At 39.4% G+C, this 15,676-nt stretch overlaps 2 protein-coding genes across 4 annotated transcripts; both read right to left on the bottom strand.

Moving 5' to 3' along the window:
* Positions 1–284: 284 nt before the first annotated feature.
* LOC140859160 (uncharacterized) lies at positions 285–9,067 on the bottom strand. 3 transcript variants are annotated; one of them, XM_073260741.1, is made up of 7 exons: positions 8,263–9,067; positions 7,921–8,154; positions 5,512–6,762; positions 3,098–4,475; positions 1,419–2,500; positions 823–1,306; positions 285–662 (listed from the first exon to the last, which is right to left on the bottom strand). In XM_073260741.1, exons 1-4 carry the CDS (start codon positions 8,565–8,567, stop codon positions 3,845–3,847), a joined length of 2,421 nt encoding a protein of 806 aa, XP_073116842.1. In that variant the 5' UTR covers positions 8,568–9,067; the 3' UTR covers positions 285–662; positions 823–1,306; positions 1,419–2,500; positions 3,098–3,844. The 3 variants fall into 3 exon arrangements, with proteins under 3 accessions (XP_073116842.1, XP_073116841.1, XP_073116843.1); XM_073260740.1 differs by having other exon boundaries at positions 1,419–1,696; XM_073260742.1 differs by having other exon boundaries at positions 861–1,306; positions 1,419–1,696.
* Positions 9,068–9,532: 465 nt separating this feature from the next.
* LOC140859443 (uncharacterized) lies at positions 9,533–13,882 on the bottom strand. The gene is made up of 5 exons (XM_073261244.1): positions 13,566–13,882; positions 13,268–13,482; positions 11,197–11,270; positions 9,842–9,940; positions 9,533–9,751 (listed from the first exon to the last, which is right to left on the bottom strand). The coding sequence occupies exons 1-5, from the start codon at positions 13,797–13,799 to the stop codon at positions 9,708–9,710; spliced, it is 666 nt and encodes a 221-aa protein (XP_073117345.1). The 5' UTR covers positions 13,800–13,882; the 3' UTR covers positions 9,533–9,707.
* Positions 13,883–15,676: the final 1,794 nt, after the last annotated feature.

The following is a 15,676-nucleotide window of genomic DNA, read 5'->3' as shown; positions in this document are numbered from 1 at the left end:
TCCGTTAAAGCATTCAACTAAGCCCTATGACAGAAGAAGAAGCAGCAGCAGCAGCAGTACATGCTTCAATGTTACAATTTTTACTGGAGTGCTCCGGGCTTGTAATCTAGTGCTGCTAAAAAATGATGCCAAATTTTGTAGACGGATCATATGCCCTCAAAAAAGAGACATTTGCCTCATCCAAAAAGATAACAACTTAACGCCATGGGGTATACTTTCTGAATCTAACATACGGTCATCAAAGTCATCTCTCTCTTCAACCCTGAAATTTGAACCATGTGATAAACAATGAAAAATCATTTTTTTCAGATAACTAAATACAACACTCTGAATGAAGTTATCGAAAATATAATGTTATAGGCAGAATAATCCAACATTCAACATAATATTTGTAAAAGACAAGGATAAGGACATTTTTTTCTGAGCAGAGCAAAAGGATAGGACAGTCGGAATATGGAACCAAAGGAAAGAAGAATAAACTCCACAATTTTCGTTCCTTCATGAGACTCCCTAAGAGACTGCTGTCTGTACCGATTATTAAAATATCAAGTTTGGCCAGTCTGTGATAACTCCTCTGTGATTGGTTGAAGACAAAGACATGGACAAAGGCATCTTCTGTGAGTGGTCTTGTTGTCTCCACCACCCATAATACATCATAGTCCCTGTCATCACCACAAAAAAAAAAAGAAAGAAAAAAAGAGAAATGTCATCAACTTTACCATACACACCCACGCATAATATCACCAACCACACATTAAGCTCCATGTTAAGTATGCTTCAAAAAGTGGTGCCTAACTTATAAAATTCAGACCTAACACAAACCTGAAGATAAATAAGAACATGGAAGCTGAAAGATAGACCTGAAACCAATTTGGGTTGGGCCAGGGTCCTGATATCAGCCGGATACATTTGCTTAACTTATCCACCAGCATAGGGGAAAGTAGGTAGAGGTCAGAGGCTAGGACAGACAACAGTGATAAAGGTCAATTTGGGGCCTAGTTCTGCCACCATTTCATAGGTACAGCAGGATCCAGAACATGCCCACAATCATGTTCTCTTCCCATTGCTTCAATAATTGACATCTCTCCACCATCCAGTTGATATTGCCCACTCAACGATTTCTTCCACCCCACCAAGAGTTCTTCAAGCCACCAACATGAAGCAGCTGCTGTGTGTGGTAATTTTGTGTGCTCTCATGCTGGCCATATATCATTCCCACCAGCCATCCACAGATAGTCCACCCTCTGTATCTCCAACCATAATAAACCAAATTCTAAGCAGGCGGCTTGGGAAGGAGCTAGATTTTCTGGAATCAAAGCCATCAGAAGAACGGAAAGCCAAGGTTAGTTGATGAGTTTCTGAGTTTTATCACAAAAAAAAAAAAAAGACAATTTAAAATTACAACTGGTAACAGATACCTCATGGAATGAAGAAATCAGAAGCCAAGGAAGGTTCTACTGGTGGAGAGCACAAAGGTGATGACGAGGGAGGGCTAGTTTACAGTGCAGATTACCATGCAGTGACAACACATCCTTCTCCACTGCCCAAGCCCAAGCATCCCAGACCATAGCCCTTGCTTTGCCTCATTTCCACATAAAAAGTGCATCTAAAAGGGTAACGAACCATTCCTCTGATGTACCATTCTTCATGGATCCTCTGATGTACCATTCTTCAAGGATATATGTACTGCTGAAGGCTGCACTTTTAAAATGCAAGGTTATAGCACTGCAGGACTACAGCATTTACATTTTGGAATTCATAAAAGAAATTCTGACTCTGCATTACCCAGCCAGCTCATATGCTCTTTAACTACAACATCCTTTCAACACCAACATGAGAATTGCCTCTTAGCCATACACAACCGCATAATGTGATTGTGGTGAAGCAAAACCATACCCAAGTTAATCATGCAGAATATAGCAAAACTTTGCTCACAGAATCGCTAACCGAATATGACAAAATCATAATTCTCATGAACCTTTCGCAAGCCGAGCAAAAAATTCAAAGTCAGCAGGTTTCTGTGCAAGAAATATCTTTTAGAATGACAGAGACTTTCCTGCCAAATACCTCAACCAACATAAACACAAACCTCCATCCTGTCCGGGAATTGGGTTGTGACATCCTGCTCATTTCAGATAATTCACTACACAAGAAAGCAGGGCATAAAGCTGTGATCTCAACAAAAGTAGAGTTTGACCAGCAATTGGGTTTATCAATTATCTAAAGATTCTCTTGAATTCGTTGCAAACCCTGCAGGCTTGCAGGGAGTATATCATGGCAGCTTGCAATTACAGTTTTGACTAGTCTCTCTGTCATCAGATTAAACCACATTGGATCTTAACCTAATCCAGTTAAAACTGAAGCATATTTGTGCATTTTACCAATTATTGCAGAATAGGAAGAAAGAAATTGAAAAAGGGAGGGCGACACACTCAGTAGAATTACCTAGTCCAAATAAAAGATAATGACCTCCTCAAGACTTTGTGCCAATTGCCCAAATCTGATGAAAAAATGAATATACCTAAGACATATATATTTTAACCTCTTATAAAGTATGATGCTAATATTCAATAATATCTGGTCCATATCTTTCCTCATCATGACTTAAATAAGTAATGCCCACATGAATTCCCTTAATTTTGGTATATCCAAATGAACAGCAGATAAAATCTAGTTGGCCATAATCAAGACTTCATGACAAATAAAAGAATTTGTTCTGGGATATATTTTGCAAATGAACATTGCCAATAAAATACCTTTATGTACTTAAAGTTCACTGGAGTCATCAAAGGTATAACAAAAGTTTAATTTCCAATCAACAGCTCTCATCTTATGATTGTAGCATCACAAAAAGCAGATACCCATCTCCAATCAAAATTTCATATTTTCCTAAAGTTATCTTAGAACTAGAATAATCAACAATTCAAGCGAAAAATGTATCTCTATGTGCTTCTCGCTTCAAATACTTCTGCAATTAAAGCTCAGACTTGCTACTTCAAATATTTCAGTTTGATGATTACATATTTAGTTGAAACATCTGCAATCCACATAACTAGATAGATGCACACTAAATGGCATATAATAAAGCTTTCCATACCTTGGAGCTGGGATGGCCACCTAATGAATGTAGGCATCTCTGCAAACAGTACTGCTCACTCCCATGAACAAAACAACAGTTCCGGTAACAGCAACATATTCAAAGTTCACTCTTCAGATCCAGCAAATCATACACCCAATAGCAGTATGCCATGATGCCTTTGCAGCCTTCAAAACCAATGCTCATTTTCTGTGCATCTGTGCCACTTTTTTTCTAATTATGGTTTTAAGAGAAATTCAAGGCATATATGGTTGCCAAATTTATCATGTTCAATCTGATGCCTTAAAAGAACTGAGTTGATTCAGTATTTTTGTTACTCATGATTCATGGGGAAACACTGATAAAGCACAAGCCAACCAAATTATACTGATATTGAAAGGGCAACCACTGTCTGATTCAACCACTTGAGTGTTTACCCAGCTCACAATATCCAGAACTACTACCAAATCCAAATAAATTATCCTGATACCGCATCCTCAGCTCATGTCGCGTGCCCCATACAATGTTAGAACAACGAATGCAACTATGCAACTCCAGCAGTTGAGCAAGCTTTAAAAGTTAACCAAAAATGTAGTTCTTTTATGACATTGGTGCCTGTCATTGTTTTACAGCTGCCCAACAATTGAGGACATTCGTAAGTTGAATGATTGAACTTCTCAGGTCCTACACTCGCATATATACAAGTCACTAATTTAACATAAATAGATGTGAAATCCTGGATCACAGAGAACAATATCACAGTTATCACTAACTGTTTTTAGAATGGAGTGACCACATCCCTTGCATATATTGTTTCCTAGTCTTTCTATACTTCTCCAGCAGTATAACAAAGCTTTTACATGCATCTTCAAATATGACATACCTACAAAATTTGGACTTGAAGTGAGCAAATTCAACCATAGCCTTCTTATTATCCTCATTATACAACACAATAAGGTCATCAAGCACTCCCAACAGATTATTGAAATCAAGTTTTTCATCAACATCTCCATGCTGAGGCAGATGCTGAAGCCATCTCATCCATTGCAAGGAATCATCGTTTCTTTCCTGAACAACTGTTTCTATGATCCTGAATGCCTCTATATAATTGGAGCTAGCATGAATTCTATTAATTATGTAACCAAATGTAGCTCTTTGGCTCAACAAAAGCATCTGTACATGAAAGTCCTTATCAGTATCAGCAGACCAATGTTTTGCAGCAACCATGCAAGCCTTCCTGAAGATAGGATCATGATCAGAGATCAGCCTGATTGCAACATGCAGCAGAAGTGCAAGCATAGTTCTTGAAATTTCTAGTTTAGAATCAAAACATTGACATGATGCTTGCTTCTGCTTCTCATTCCAATCATGAAGAGCAACATGAGCAAAACCTTCCCACCTGCAACAAAGCTGCTCATGAGTATACAACAATCCAAATAACCAAAACACTTATAACTCATGATGCGACTAAGTACAAATTAATTATTACAAGAACAGTGGAAGGTGACTCAGCACCTACAAGGAAACATGCATAATGGCACCAATTGGCTAGCAAAACTATAGAGAACTAATAATTATAAAGCATGATCTACTTAGGCATACAACAACTAGAAGTAGTTAAATCATAACCGTAATCATAATCATCTCACCTTTTCCCAACTATTTGGAGTCAGATTTATGCATCCTCATTCGCCAAGTATTCCTAAATTCGGCTTCCTTTGATGTTATTCCAAGTTTCTCCATATTCTTACTATCATTCATATTAATTTGGATCTTCCTCTTCTTTGCTTTACAACCTTCAACACAAACTAAAGTATCACTTCTTAAAGGAGCCTCAAATTTTCGTTGTACCATCTTGATCAATTTTCCATCATTTTGTCCTTAATTTATGCAATTCCTACAGCTCCTCTAATATATTCATTTCTTAATCTATCCTTCCTTGTTTTACCACATCCATTTTAACTAGTGGTTAAATCAAATGTTATATACTAATGGAAGATAAAGATTTTGCAGCTCCCTTCTTTGCATTTCTAACGTGTTCTCAACATAGAAATTCTCAAGAGGTCGAGTACCCTTTATCTATAAATCATTGATATGAGACATCCAACTGAGTTCGTGCATTCAATGCAATGCAGATCAATGCAGAGAAATTCTCTCTAATTCAAATAACAATTCTGGAGAATGATGATATCCACATGCCGGCCTAAACTAATGGGGTGATAATAGTCACTTATGTTTATGTGCAGCCACAAGCCAACCCTAATTTATGGGCATACTGCTTATTTGTAATGGTAAGATTGCACTTATATAGAACTACCTGGTTGGTGTTTACAAATAGTAGCAATCAACATTAAACTTGCTGCCTTACAACAAGAGATTAGAGCCTTAAATCAATATCAACAAGAATTTGAAACCATAATCAAAAAAATACTTACTCAAAAGGAGGCTCAACCTCAACAGCAAGTGTCAAATGCAAGGAAAAGTCATTAGATGCTTTACTCCCAGATTCATACTCATCAATGACTGTATGAGCTTCATGAGGATAACCTCGAGGAATATACAAAATGTCCCCTTCTTTGAGTAAAATCTGCATGCTTCCACACATGCTGCTCTCTGGACCATGCGAGCTGCCAATAGGGTCATATAACCTGGGCAGTATAGAAGTTGGACGAGGTGAAATGATCCATTGCTTGCACCCAAAAAGTTGGCATACAAACACGCAGTGGTCATCATAATGTTTGGCCAGACCTTGAGATCCAGGAGGCGTCATATACAAATTGGCCCCTACAGATGGCTGACCAAACAGATCTGCTAACCCTTCTGCAATAGCAGCAATTTTATCAGACCGAAACTCCATACCCCTCAGGGCAATTGTATAACCATCCCTAAATGCCTCTTTACTCTTCTGGACATTGTCTGCATCTATAAATATTGGACCAGCATCAATCTTAAAAAGGTGCAGCTCTTTTTTCACATCTTTATTCAAGGACCCAGCGGTTAGTTCCTGTGTTTTCAGAATCCTAATGTCCTGTCCGTACATAATTGGAGAACCCAGTGAACCATTCACCTCATTCAGAAAACAATTAATGTCTATTTCATCTGAAGCAATAGGCGGACATGAAACCAGCCCTGGTAAAATTGAGTCAAGGGCATCATCAGTCATTTTAGGAACAAAGGAATGGATCAAAGAACTGAAAATATTATTATCCTTCTCCAAATTCTTGGATGCCCCACTTAGTATAAGCGGTGAATTCTCCCAGTAGTTCAGGACAAAATTTTCAAAGTCAGATTCTTTTCCTCCAAATATACTTATCCTGACCTTATCAGATCCCCAAGTTGCATGGTCAGCTTGATTCATGGAAAGCCTAAAAATAGTTACAGCAAGATCATACTTTGTAATGCACAAGAAGCTTTTCTGCTGACTGTAATTACTTGGTAATTCCAAACATCGAATCTTGCCCCACAGTGCCCTCAAAAAAGGCAGAAATCGTCTGACTAATTCCTTCGGGATTTGGTCCAAGAATTCCTCACTGCAAGTATTGATAAGGAGTACTGCTGCATCAAGGATTAACACTAGAATACTATCTCTCATGGACCCTATATTGGAAGAGTCACTGCTTTCTTTCTTTACCATGTGAAAAATATCAATATATAGAGGAGTTGCTGCCATCTGACAAAATGAACATCTACAAGAAGTTAAGTCAAATCAACACATTTTTAAAAAAAGTGTTACCAACAGCTACAACCACAACAAGAACAACAAGTGATACAATAAAATGTTTTGGCATGTAAAAGTCAGGCTTGACTGGACCATGACTGAGGTTGCTAGATAGAAATGCAAAATAAAAAGTTTTTATTGGTGCTATGAAAAAAAATCCATGAACTGAATTTGTAAATGATGCAACTTGCATAGAAAACACCAATACATTATGAGGGGCTGTTTGGCAAAATCCTAGAGCTGGTGGGATGGGCGGAGAAATTGCATCGAATTGGAAGAATAGAGGGAGAGGGAGAAGGGAGAGGATGGGGATCAAAGGCTTGATCCCTGTGAGATGGGGAAAAAAAAAAAGACCTCGAGTGAGAGGGAGAAGGGAGAAGGGAGAGGGAGAGCATGGGAATCATGGACCCGATCCTTAGAGGTTTAAAAAGAAAAGACCTCGAGAGGTCTTTCTTTTCATCCTGCAAGGATGAGGCCCTGTGACACCCCACATCTCCCTCCCTCTATCCTGTTGTGTCTCTTTCTTCATTATCTCCAGTCAGGGTTTTCCCAAGAAGTCCCTAAATGTGAAAACCAATTCCACTCTCAGTAGGCATAGGCCTTTGTGACTCTCCAGGGAAAAATTTAACTTGGCATGAGCAATATGCTATGGTCCATGCCCCAAAGTCCTTACAGCTTCGATTACAAGATGCTAGGTTCAGCGTGCATATCCATTTCTAAATTAAAGTAAATTCCAGAAATCGAATTTATGCAATCTATGAGCACTGCTCCAGATGGATTTCGATTTCCACTTGGAAAAGCCTAAAAAGATCAAGAAAGAACTTGAAAAAGAACTCATCATGAAGTGGTCCATCAGACCCACACACACAGAAAGTAAGCACAGCAATTACAAGCATAGTGGAGCATTATTCAGAAACATCCGATGAAAGAACAGAACCACAGTGGAGAGTTCGATTCTTTAGTAATCAATCGTATAAAGTATCTGAATTCTTTACAATTCTCTAAAAATTCGGAAAAATATGTTATGTCAGCTGAGAGAGAAAAATCTGTCATCTTGTAACATTGAAAATGCCAGAAGATAAGAAGATAAGAGACCACAGTGCACAGTGGCAGCAGAGATCCTTACAATAGCCTCTCAATAGCAAACGAATTTCGGAGCCGCTCCCTCCCAATCGGAGAACTAGAAAGATCCATGATAGCATTACAGACTGCCTCGGCCACTCGATGGCTCCTGCTCCCCAGTGCCCACACCAAACACTTAATGACCTCATCATCGGATGCTATCATCGTGTTCGCCTCGAGAGACCAGAGTGCCGCGGCACCGATCACCTCTGCGCTCAGCGCAGCCACAGAAGAGCATCTTATCAACCAAAGCAAAAGGGAATCCTTATCATAATTATCCTCATGGATTGAGAGAGATAGATAGATAGATACACACAACACAGAGAGAGAGAGAGAGAGAGTATACCTGCTCGCGAGGAGGAGAGGAAGGAAAGCGAGAAAGCTTTGGGGAAGGAGGAAGGGGAGGGGTGGTAGGGAAGAGGGGGCCGTTCTTCTTGTTGTGAGGAGGGCGAGGTGGGCGCGGAGGAATCGTTTGATAATGGATCGGGCTTGAGGGTTGCGGAGGTTGGCTGCGGAAGCCAGGAGCAAGGGGAACATGGTGCGGTCGAAGGACGAGAGGTCGAGAGGAGGAGGTGGAGGCGTGAGGGAAGACTTGTTCCCTCTCTTCCTCCTCTTTCGGCAACCAGCGCTGCCGCTGCGGTTTTCCTCCATGCCCCACCCTCTCCTCTCTTCGGCTTCGGGCGCTCCGCTCCGGGGAGAATGGCATAAATAAAAGCGAGGGCTGGGACGCGAGAGGGCTCAACCCAGGCGGGCCTGACCCACTAAAACTGGTTCGCCGCAAACTGTGGAAATTTAGGAAAGATGAGGAATCATCAGGACCGTCCGTCTGATGACCCCTTGAGAATCAAATTCGAATTTCACATTGATGATGCCATCTTGGCGATCGGCGAGACGGCAGAACCAATAACGTATTCATCAGCATGTACGAGCACGGAATTACCGCCACACCATTTTGAGCTGACAAGAGTGACGGTCGCATAATGCATTGCAGTAACTGTAGCTAAAGCATCTGTTACCAAGGCACCATCAGCAGGCATTATTACAATGCTGATATCCAAAAAAAAAAAAATTCCAGCATTATAACGCACGCCTCCATTATAGCTACTCCATCCAAGGCCATCGCACAGGACCAACCTTAACAGCATAATACTTCTTTCCTTTAATAGTCCAGTGATCTAATTTAACTAAAAAGAGTGTTTGATCGGAGAAAATTAAGATTTGAAATCAGAATGAAAATAATATCTATCATTTTAACTATTTAATTAAAATAAATTTTATTTTAATTTTAATTTTAAAATAAAATAAAAATAATTTAATTTATCTAAAATCAATTTTTAATCTCATCTAAAATTCAAATTTTTATTCTAATTTTAATTTTGATTTTGATCATGAATCAAATATTTTGAAAGATTTGATATTTTCATTCTGGTTTCAATACATTCTGATTCCTATTCCAATAGCAAATCAAACGTTCTCTAAATCCAGATGTAATCACCATCTATGAGGTGGTGCATTGAAGCTGAAAGGTATCAGAGTAATCAGTTTACTGTTGTTGGATCTACGGATGGTTCAAGTTCCAACCGGCAAGACTGTGACAGAGGAAGAACGTAGCTTCGTGAGTCTGCTTAAAAGGAAAATACATTTCCAATACTGAGTGTGTGCATTTAAGTCAACACACTTAAATATCAACATCAAATGCAGCAGAACATTCAGCTTACAATCACACACAATACAATTGGAAAAGAGAATGATAGATGCTCTCAGATTGGAGGATTCAGAGGTCATCAATACCTAGAAGCTTTGCAGCCTACCGTTTTCATATGCTTCTACGGTATCTGACACAGTAAGAATGTAAATAAAATTAGAATACTATGTTAGTGCACTAAAGGAAAAGGATAAACCGGACGTAAACCCTAGTATGTTACCATCAGAGCCACCCAAGTGCTTTCCATTGATAAACACTTGTGGAACGGTCCGCCTTCCGACAATAACAGCTAAGGCATCTTGTATATTTGATCCATCTTCTGCAGAATATATAAGAAGCGAGAATACAATTAGGAAGGATACAAAATTTATTTGCTAACAGAGTATAATAAATCTTTGCAGCATAGAAATATTAAAAAAGCTAATGTAGGCAAAATGTTAAACGACAACATAACCATCAAGCCTTATTCCAACTATTTAGGTTAGCTTTACAGATCCTCATTCACCAACAATTCCTGTTTAGGGCCACCTATGATGCACATTTAAGCTTTGTTATATCTTTTATTACAATCTCTGCCGTGCCACCTAAAGAAGGAAATGTTAAAACTCTTAAGCCTAAAAACAGGAAATCTTTCTCTGCACCAGGGACTTACAAGATCATGTTATTACTTTGAGCATTGGTTAGAACATCATATACCAACCAGTTCACAAGTTTGTTTTCCGCAACAACTCAGCCAGAGGCAAAAAATATTCTGAGTTTGGAAACAGTTTGGATAGTTTCACAAAAAATTTGGGACGAATGGCGATAATTACAAATTAAGAAGCAAAGTTTTTGTTTCTAATTCAGTCGAAAACAGGCACCATAGGGGCAAGAACAAAAAGAACAGTAAAATTACCATCACAGCCAACAAGAAATAGCAATTTAATCTGAATGTACAAGTGTTTTTTGCATCAATCATGAATATATTGTAAAATTTGAGTGACTTGGCTACTTTGATAACCCCACAATTACTTCGCAAGTGATTCGGCACAGGAAAAAAAAATTAAGAGCAACTACGACATTCTCAATAATCTGAAGAAATTTGTTCCTATGTTACCTACAAAGGATAAATCTCACAGCAACAATTGTCAAAAAAAAAATTTAGTAATGCATACAACATGAGTTCTTCAAAATTCTTCTCACCATGTTTCCTTTCCAAAATAAGTCAACCAAAGCTATCAGTTGTGGTGTAGAGGAAAAGGTATAATTGAAAGCTATGGGTGTAACAGTTTTCTTCAGAATTGTGGTTTGATGTTCCTCAAGTCAATTTTGATTGCAGTAGTATGCATCGAGATCCAGCACCAGAAGTTAATGAAATAGGGAATAATACAGTAAAAGCACCAAGATTTTCATTAATTATTAACAAAACCACATTGTTTGTCTATTACCGCTGTTTAGGCAACTCCTTTTTTTGAGGGGTGATTTCTAATTTGTAAAAGTAACCAATTAGTAAACTAGATGGAACCCAACAAAACCATTTAGTCTAAAAGAAACTTGTTCCATAGGCATGCTTTGTTGAAGATATGAAAGACAGACCTCTCTGGTCCAGCTCAACAACATGTGGTACCTTGTTCAATTCTCTGAAAACAGCTTTTGCTCTTCTGCAATACCTGTCCACAACCAACGACAGTAATGGAAATGAAAGGGAACTACTAAGACAGATTGAGGTGAGCAGAAGATAAAATTAAATCAGAAAATTATCAGGGAAAGTGTCATTTTTGAAAATGATAAAACTAACTACTTATGTGTGCTACTTGATGGTGCAAGTATGATTCATTGGCAGCAGCATGAGCAACTTATCAGGTGCAGCATGCATGGAGAAGCATGCATGTCTAAGCTTCTAGATATTGACATTTATCATATGACCACATGGATATGGCTATTGCACGGCAACAACTGTGGTAGCATGGGAGCAGGGAAAATATTTCCAAAATCTAAGCATCGGAGTAATGCATAAACATAAACAGTTATCAAGTGAGCATTTTATCAGGTTCACTGATTTTGAAGTGCTAAGATTGTAAAATTCTTTTAGAGAGAGGAGGGGGTGTCAGTAAACAGTAAGTAAGAAGGTTCAGGTGGTGTACTCTGGCACTCATTGAAGTAACAAAAGGGCAATATAACATTCAGATCCCTATAAATGAATCAAAATAAATAAATAAAAGTAGGACATGACTTTTCAAGGAAACCATGAGACGAACATTTTCCAGTGATAATGGGAATCCTGTAAGAGCTTCTACAGCTAGAAAAACACAGCACAAAATTGTACGTAGCACACCACTCCTTGATAACAAGCTCAGATGCTTAACACAAGTACTTGAGTGCCTCCAAGGCAACATGGACATTGCAACATTAACACAATTGTTGAACAAATGGTCCAAACATATGTTCCAGTTCTTAACTCAAACAAAACCACGAATAAATCAAATTATGTTCTCAAGTAATCTTGATAAATTATGGTAAAACAATAGATGATTGCATCAGAAAACAGTGGTTTAAAATTTAATTTTATTTGCCATCTACTTGCATCCAGCATAAAGATAGCATTTTGAATTTGAAGCACATTTACCAGTACAACATGAACTATTCAAAAAGTCAAAAATTATATCAAGTTACTTTTATTCCAGTTGCTTTGGATCCTGCCTTTCTCTCTAGATACTTCAGACATTGGCTTAACGGTCAACATTTTTCCTCAATTTCTCTTTTGAAACTTTGCTGGATTATGAAATATTGTAGTTGTTAATTATATGCAAATGTGCCATTTTTCTTTAGTCTAAGTAAAATCATTCTCATGATCAATATGGAGAAGCCTAATCACATGCACTTGGGTAATTCTAGAAGCTGTTCGGCAGCATTCACTCCCAGTAAGGATTTGATCCTCTATTAGAGCAAACTTGTTGAAATCCTTACAGCAAATATCCAAGTTTCTTGGTTCTCTCAATCCTTTCCAACACTTTTAAACAAGTCCAAAATTTTCTCACATGACCACACCATGACATTCAGTTCCTCATCAATTTCACAATAGATGCAATCCTCAACGCTTCCTCTGGCATATGAATGATGATTCTATCCTTGCTAGTTTTGCCAAACTTATCTCAGACTTCCATACCACATACTCTCACCATCCGTTTTTTAGTTCCAATGATCCATACAACACTTTATGCCTTGTATGTTTACAAACTTTACCTAGAAACCCTGAGTCCGAAATCCCAATAGAAATTGACAATCGCATTCAACTGCAAAACCATTTTTTTAATTTCAATGGAATATTAAACTAAGATAACAACTTTTCCCAATCATATTTCCAGAGCATCTCATGGACAATTTTTTCATAATTCATTATAGTAAAGCTCTTCAAGCATTAATTAATAGAGACGCACTAAGAAACAGCTTCATTGTCCATGAGATCATATGAGAACCGGGACCTGTTCAAAATGGATCTATGGGTAACTATCAAGAACCTTCTTCCCCCTAATTCCAAGAGTAAATAGTAAAGGCTGGATCAAAACCAAATTTTTATCCTGTTCTTGAACAAATCGCAGCCTAAATTCTCTAGAAAAATTTAATTACTTCCTGATAACAATAGATAAAGGTGTGAGAGAGAGATTACGGGCAATAGGACTTGGAGAATATGACGATATCGTGGGACGATACGGTATCCTTGACGAATGCTTCCTCGATTGCGGAGGCCTTGACGGCCGAGCCGAAGGAGAAAGCGACCGCCGCGGCCGCCGCCGCCGCCGCCGCCGCTGCCAGAGTCACCATCACCGCCGCGCCACGCTTTCCCACCGCCTCCACCGCCGCCATCTCCGCCGAGACACCGACCTGCCCCGAATCAAGAAGAGATCAAGAAATTCCCAATCGAGAATGAAGGAAAGCTACGAATGGGGCAGATGATCGAAGCCTACTGATGCGGAGCGATCGCCGCGGAGGAACGAAGCGACCGGCACCGAGACGGAGATCCCGCCTCGGCGGCCGGCGGAGATCTTGACCGGCCGTCGTCGAGGTCCGTCATCGGGGGAAACAGTGAGGGGGGCGCCGGTTCTGAGTAGATAGACTGGAATACCCCTAACCTGGGACGGGTTTGACTGAAGAAATGGGCAAGAGGAGACGGGTATTACGTTAATCGCTCGGGGGTACATTTGGGTGTTACTTCAGTGTCCGGCCTTTGGGTTGGAGCTAGGTAGGTAAAGGAGGGCGTGAGGCGGCCTTGAGAAGGCGGCGGAGACCAGAACGTGCGGGTGGGTCCGACCGACAACATGAATCGTACTTGGTTCTGTTCTCTGGGCTAACCCAATCAAGCTTCGGACTGGACTCGGGTTTTTAGGGTTTTTTTTTTCTTCCGCTGCTGAGAGGGGAAACTAGTTACAATATTTGGAAGATCATTCCAATGGCATTGGCATCAATCAGCTTGCCTAGCTTGAGTGGAAGATCCTGAGTCCAGAGTGACTTAATCAGAGAATTACAAAAAGTCTGGTTAGAAAATCAGCCGGCTGATTGGCTTTTCGGAAAAAAAAAAAAAATCTGTAATTGAATATTTGGATAGTAGAGAACAACTCTCCCACCCTTCTTACCAGCAGATGTGAGGAGTTTGTCCTGCTATTTATCCACTGGACTACCACTTTGGAGTTATGTTCAAGAACAATCCCACTATCCCATATTTATTGAATTGCAAAATGCATCCCAAACCAGGCAATTGTAAGCTCTACTTTAAAGTTGCATTTAATACATTATCACGTAGTGATAATCTGAATTATCTGATAATTTGAATTATCTGCAATCTAGATAGATTAATACTAATGTTGATTACTGTATTTGGTATATGTAGGTAATGTTGCAGTAAAATTACTAAGAATCTTGATTCATATGTTTGGTATGATAATCAAATTATTGATAATATAACATCAAATTTTCAAAATATCCTTTTTATTAGTGTAGCATTTTAAACTATTTTTTATTTTTTTAATAATAAAAATTATTATATGAAAATTTTATTTTTAAATTAAATAATCAAATTATTTAATTTTTTATTATTTTTTAATACTTATTATTATTTTTATTATTTTTATTTTTATTTTTTTCCTTCTTTCTCCTTCCCCTGCACACCACACTCCCCACCCTCCCCCTCCTCCCACCCCCGGTCGTCTGGCACCGCCCCCCTACCGTCACTCCTCCGACACCATTCTCTGACCGTCCGTGCCTCCTCCCACCCTCCTGCACCACCTGAGCACCTCTCGCACCTCCGACACTCCGCACGACCACCCCCTGAACCCTTTGTGGCTCCGCCCCGCCGCCGTCCCCTCTCCTTCCCTCCTCCGGCTCTGGCGAATCCGAGCCCCCGCCCCTTCACCCCACCCCTTATGGCACCACCCCGAGCACCTCCCGCACCACCCACACCCTACGCGACCGCCCCCTGCACCCTCTGCGGTCTGGCTCCGTCATTGTCCCCTTTCCTTCCCTTCCTAATAAAAATCACAGGGCACGTCAGTACTCTGTGATTTGTGAGAGTACCAGCACGATTTTACCCGCACCCATCCCCTCTCCTTCATCGATGGATTTCACTGGCTACCTTGCAGGATTCGTCGGTTAATGCTCTCGTTCGTCACCTATGAGCTGCCAGGGCATTTCCAGTCTCACACCCAACATCGCATCATCTAGCTTCGGCATCGGCTTCCAAAGACAACCTGCCAGCTCTCGGGTTTTGTTTGATTATTTTTTTATAAGGATAATTATGTTCAAAAATTTTATTATAAGATTACCAAAGTAGTAATAATTTAGATAGCCATCCCTTTCTTGATAATCCAGATTATCTTCTAAGAGATAATCTGGATCGCTAGATTGCCAAGGCAATCTGGATTATGAACCCAAAAAATATATCAAATATAATAATTCAGATAATTATATTAAATTTTTAACAATCTGAAGTCAGCTACTAAATGCAATTTGAAAATATTGCTACTATGAAGAGGAATAGATCCAGCCATTAGCACCCTACCAACGTGGTTATGGATGATAAATT

Source organism: Elaeis guineensis, chromosome 7, assembly GCF_000442705.2.
Source record: "Elaeis guineensis isolate ETL-2024a chromosome 7, EG11, whole genome shotgun sequence".
NCBI lineage: Eukaryota > Viridiplantae > Streptophyta > Magnoliopsida > Arecales > Arecaceae > Elaeis > Elaeis guineensis.
The sequence above is the reverse complement of the archived record's forward strand: the minus strand, read 5'-3'. Positions and strand labels throughout refer to the sequence as shown.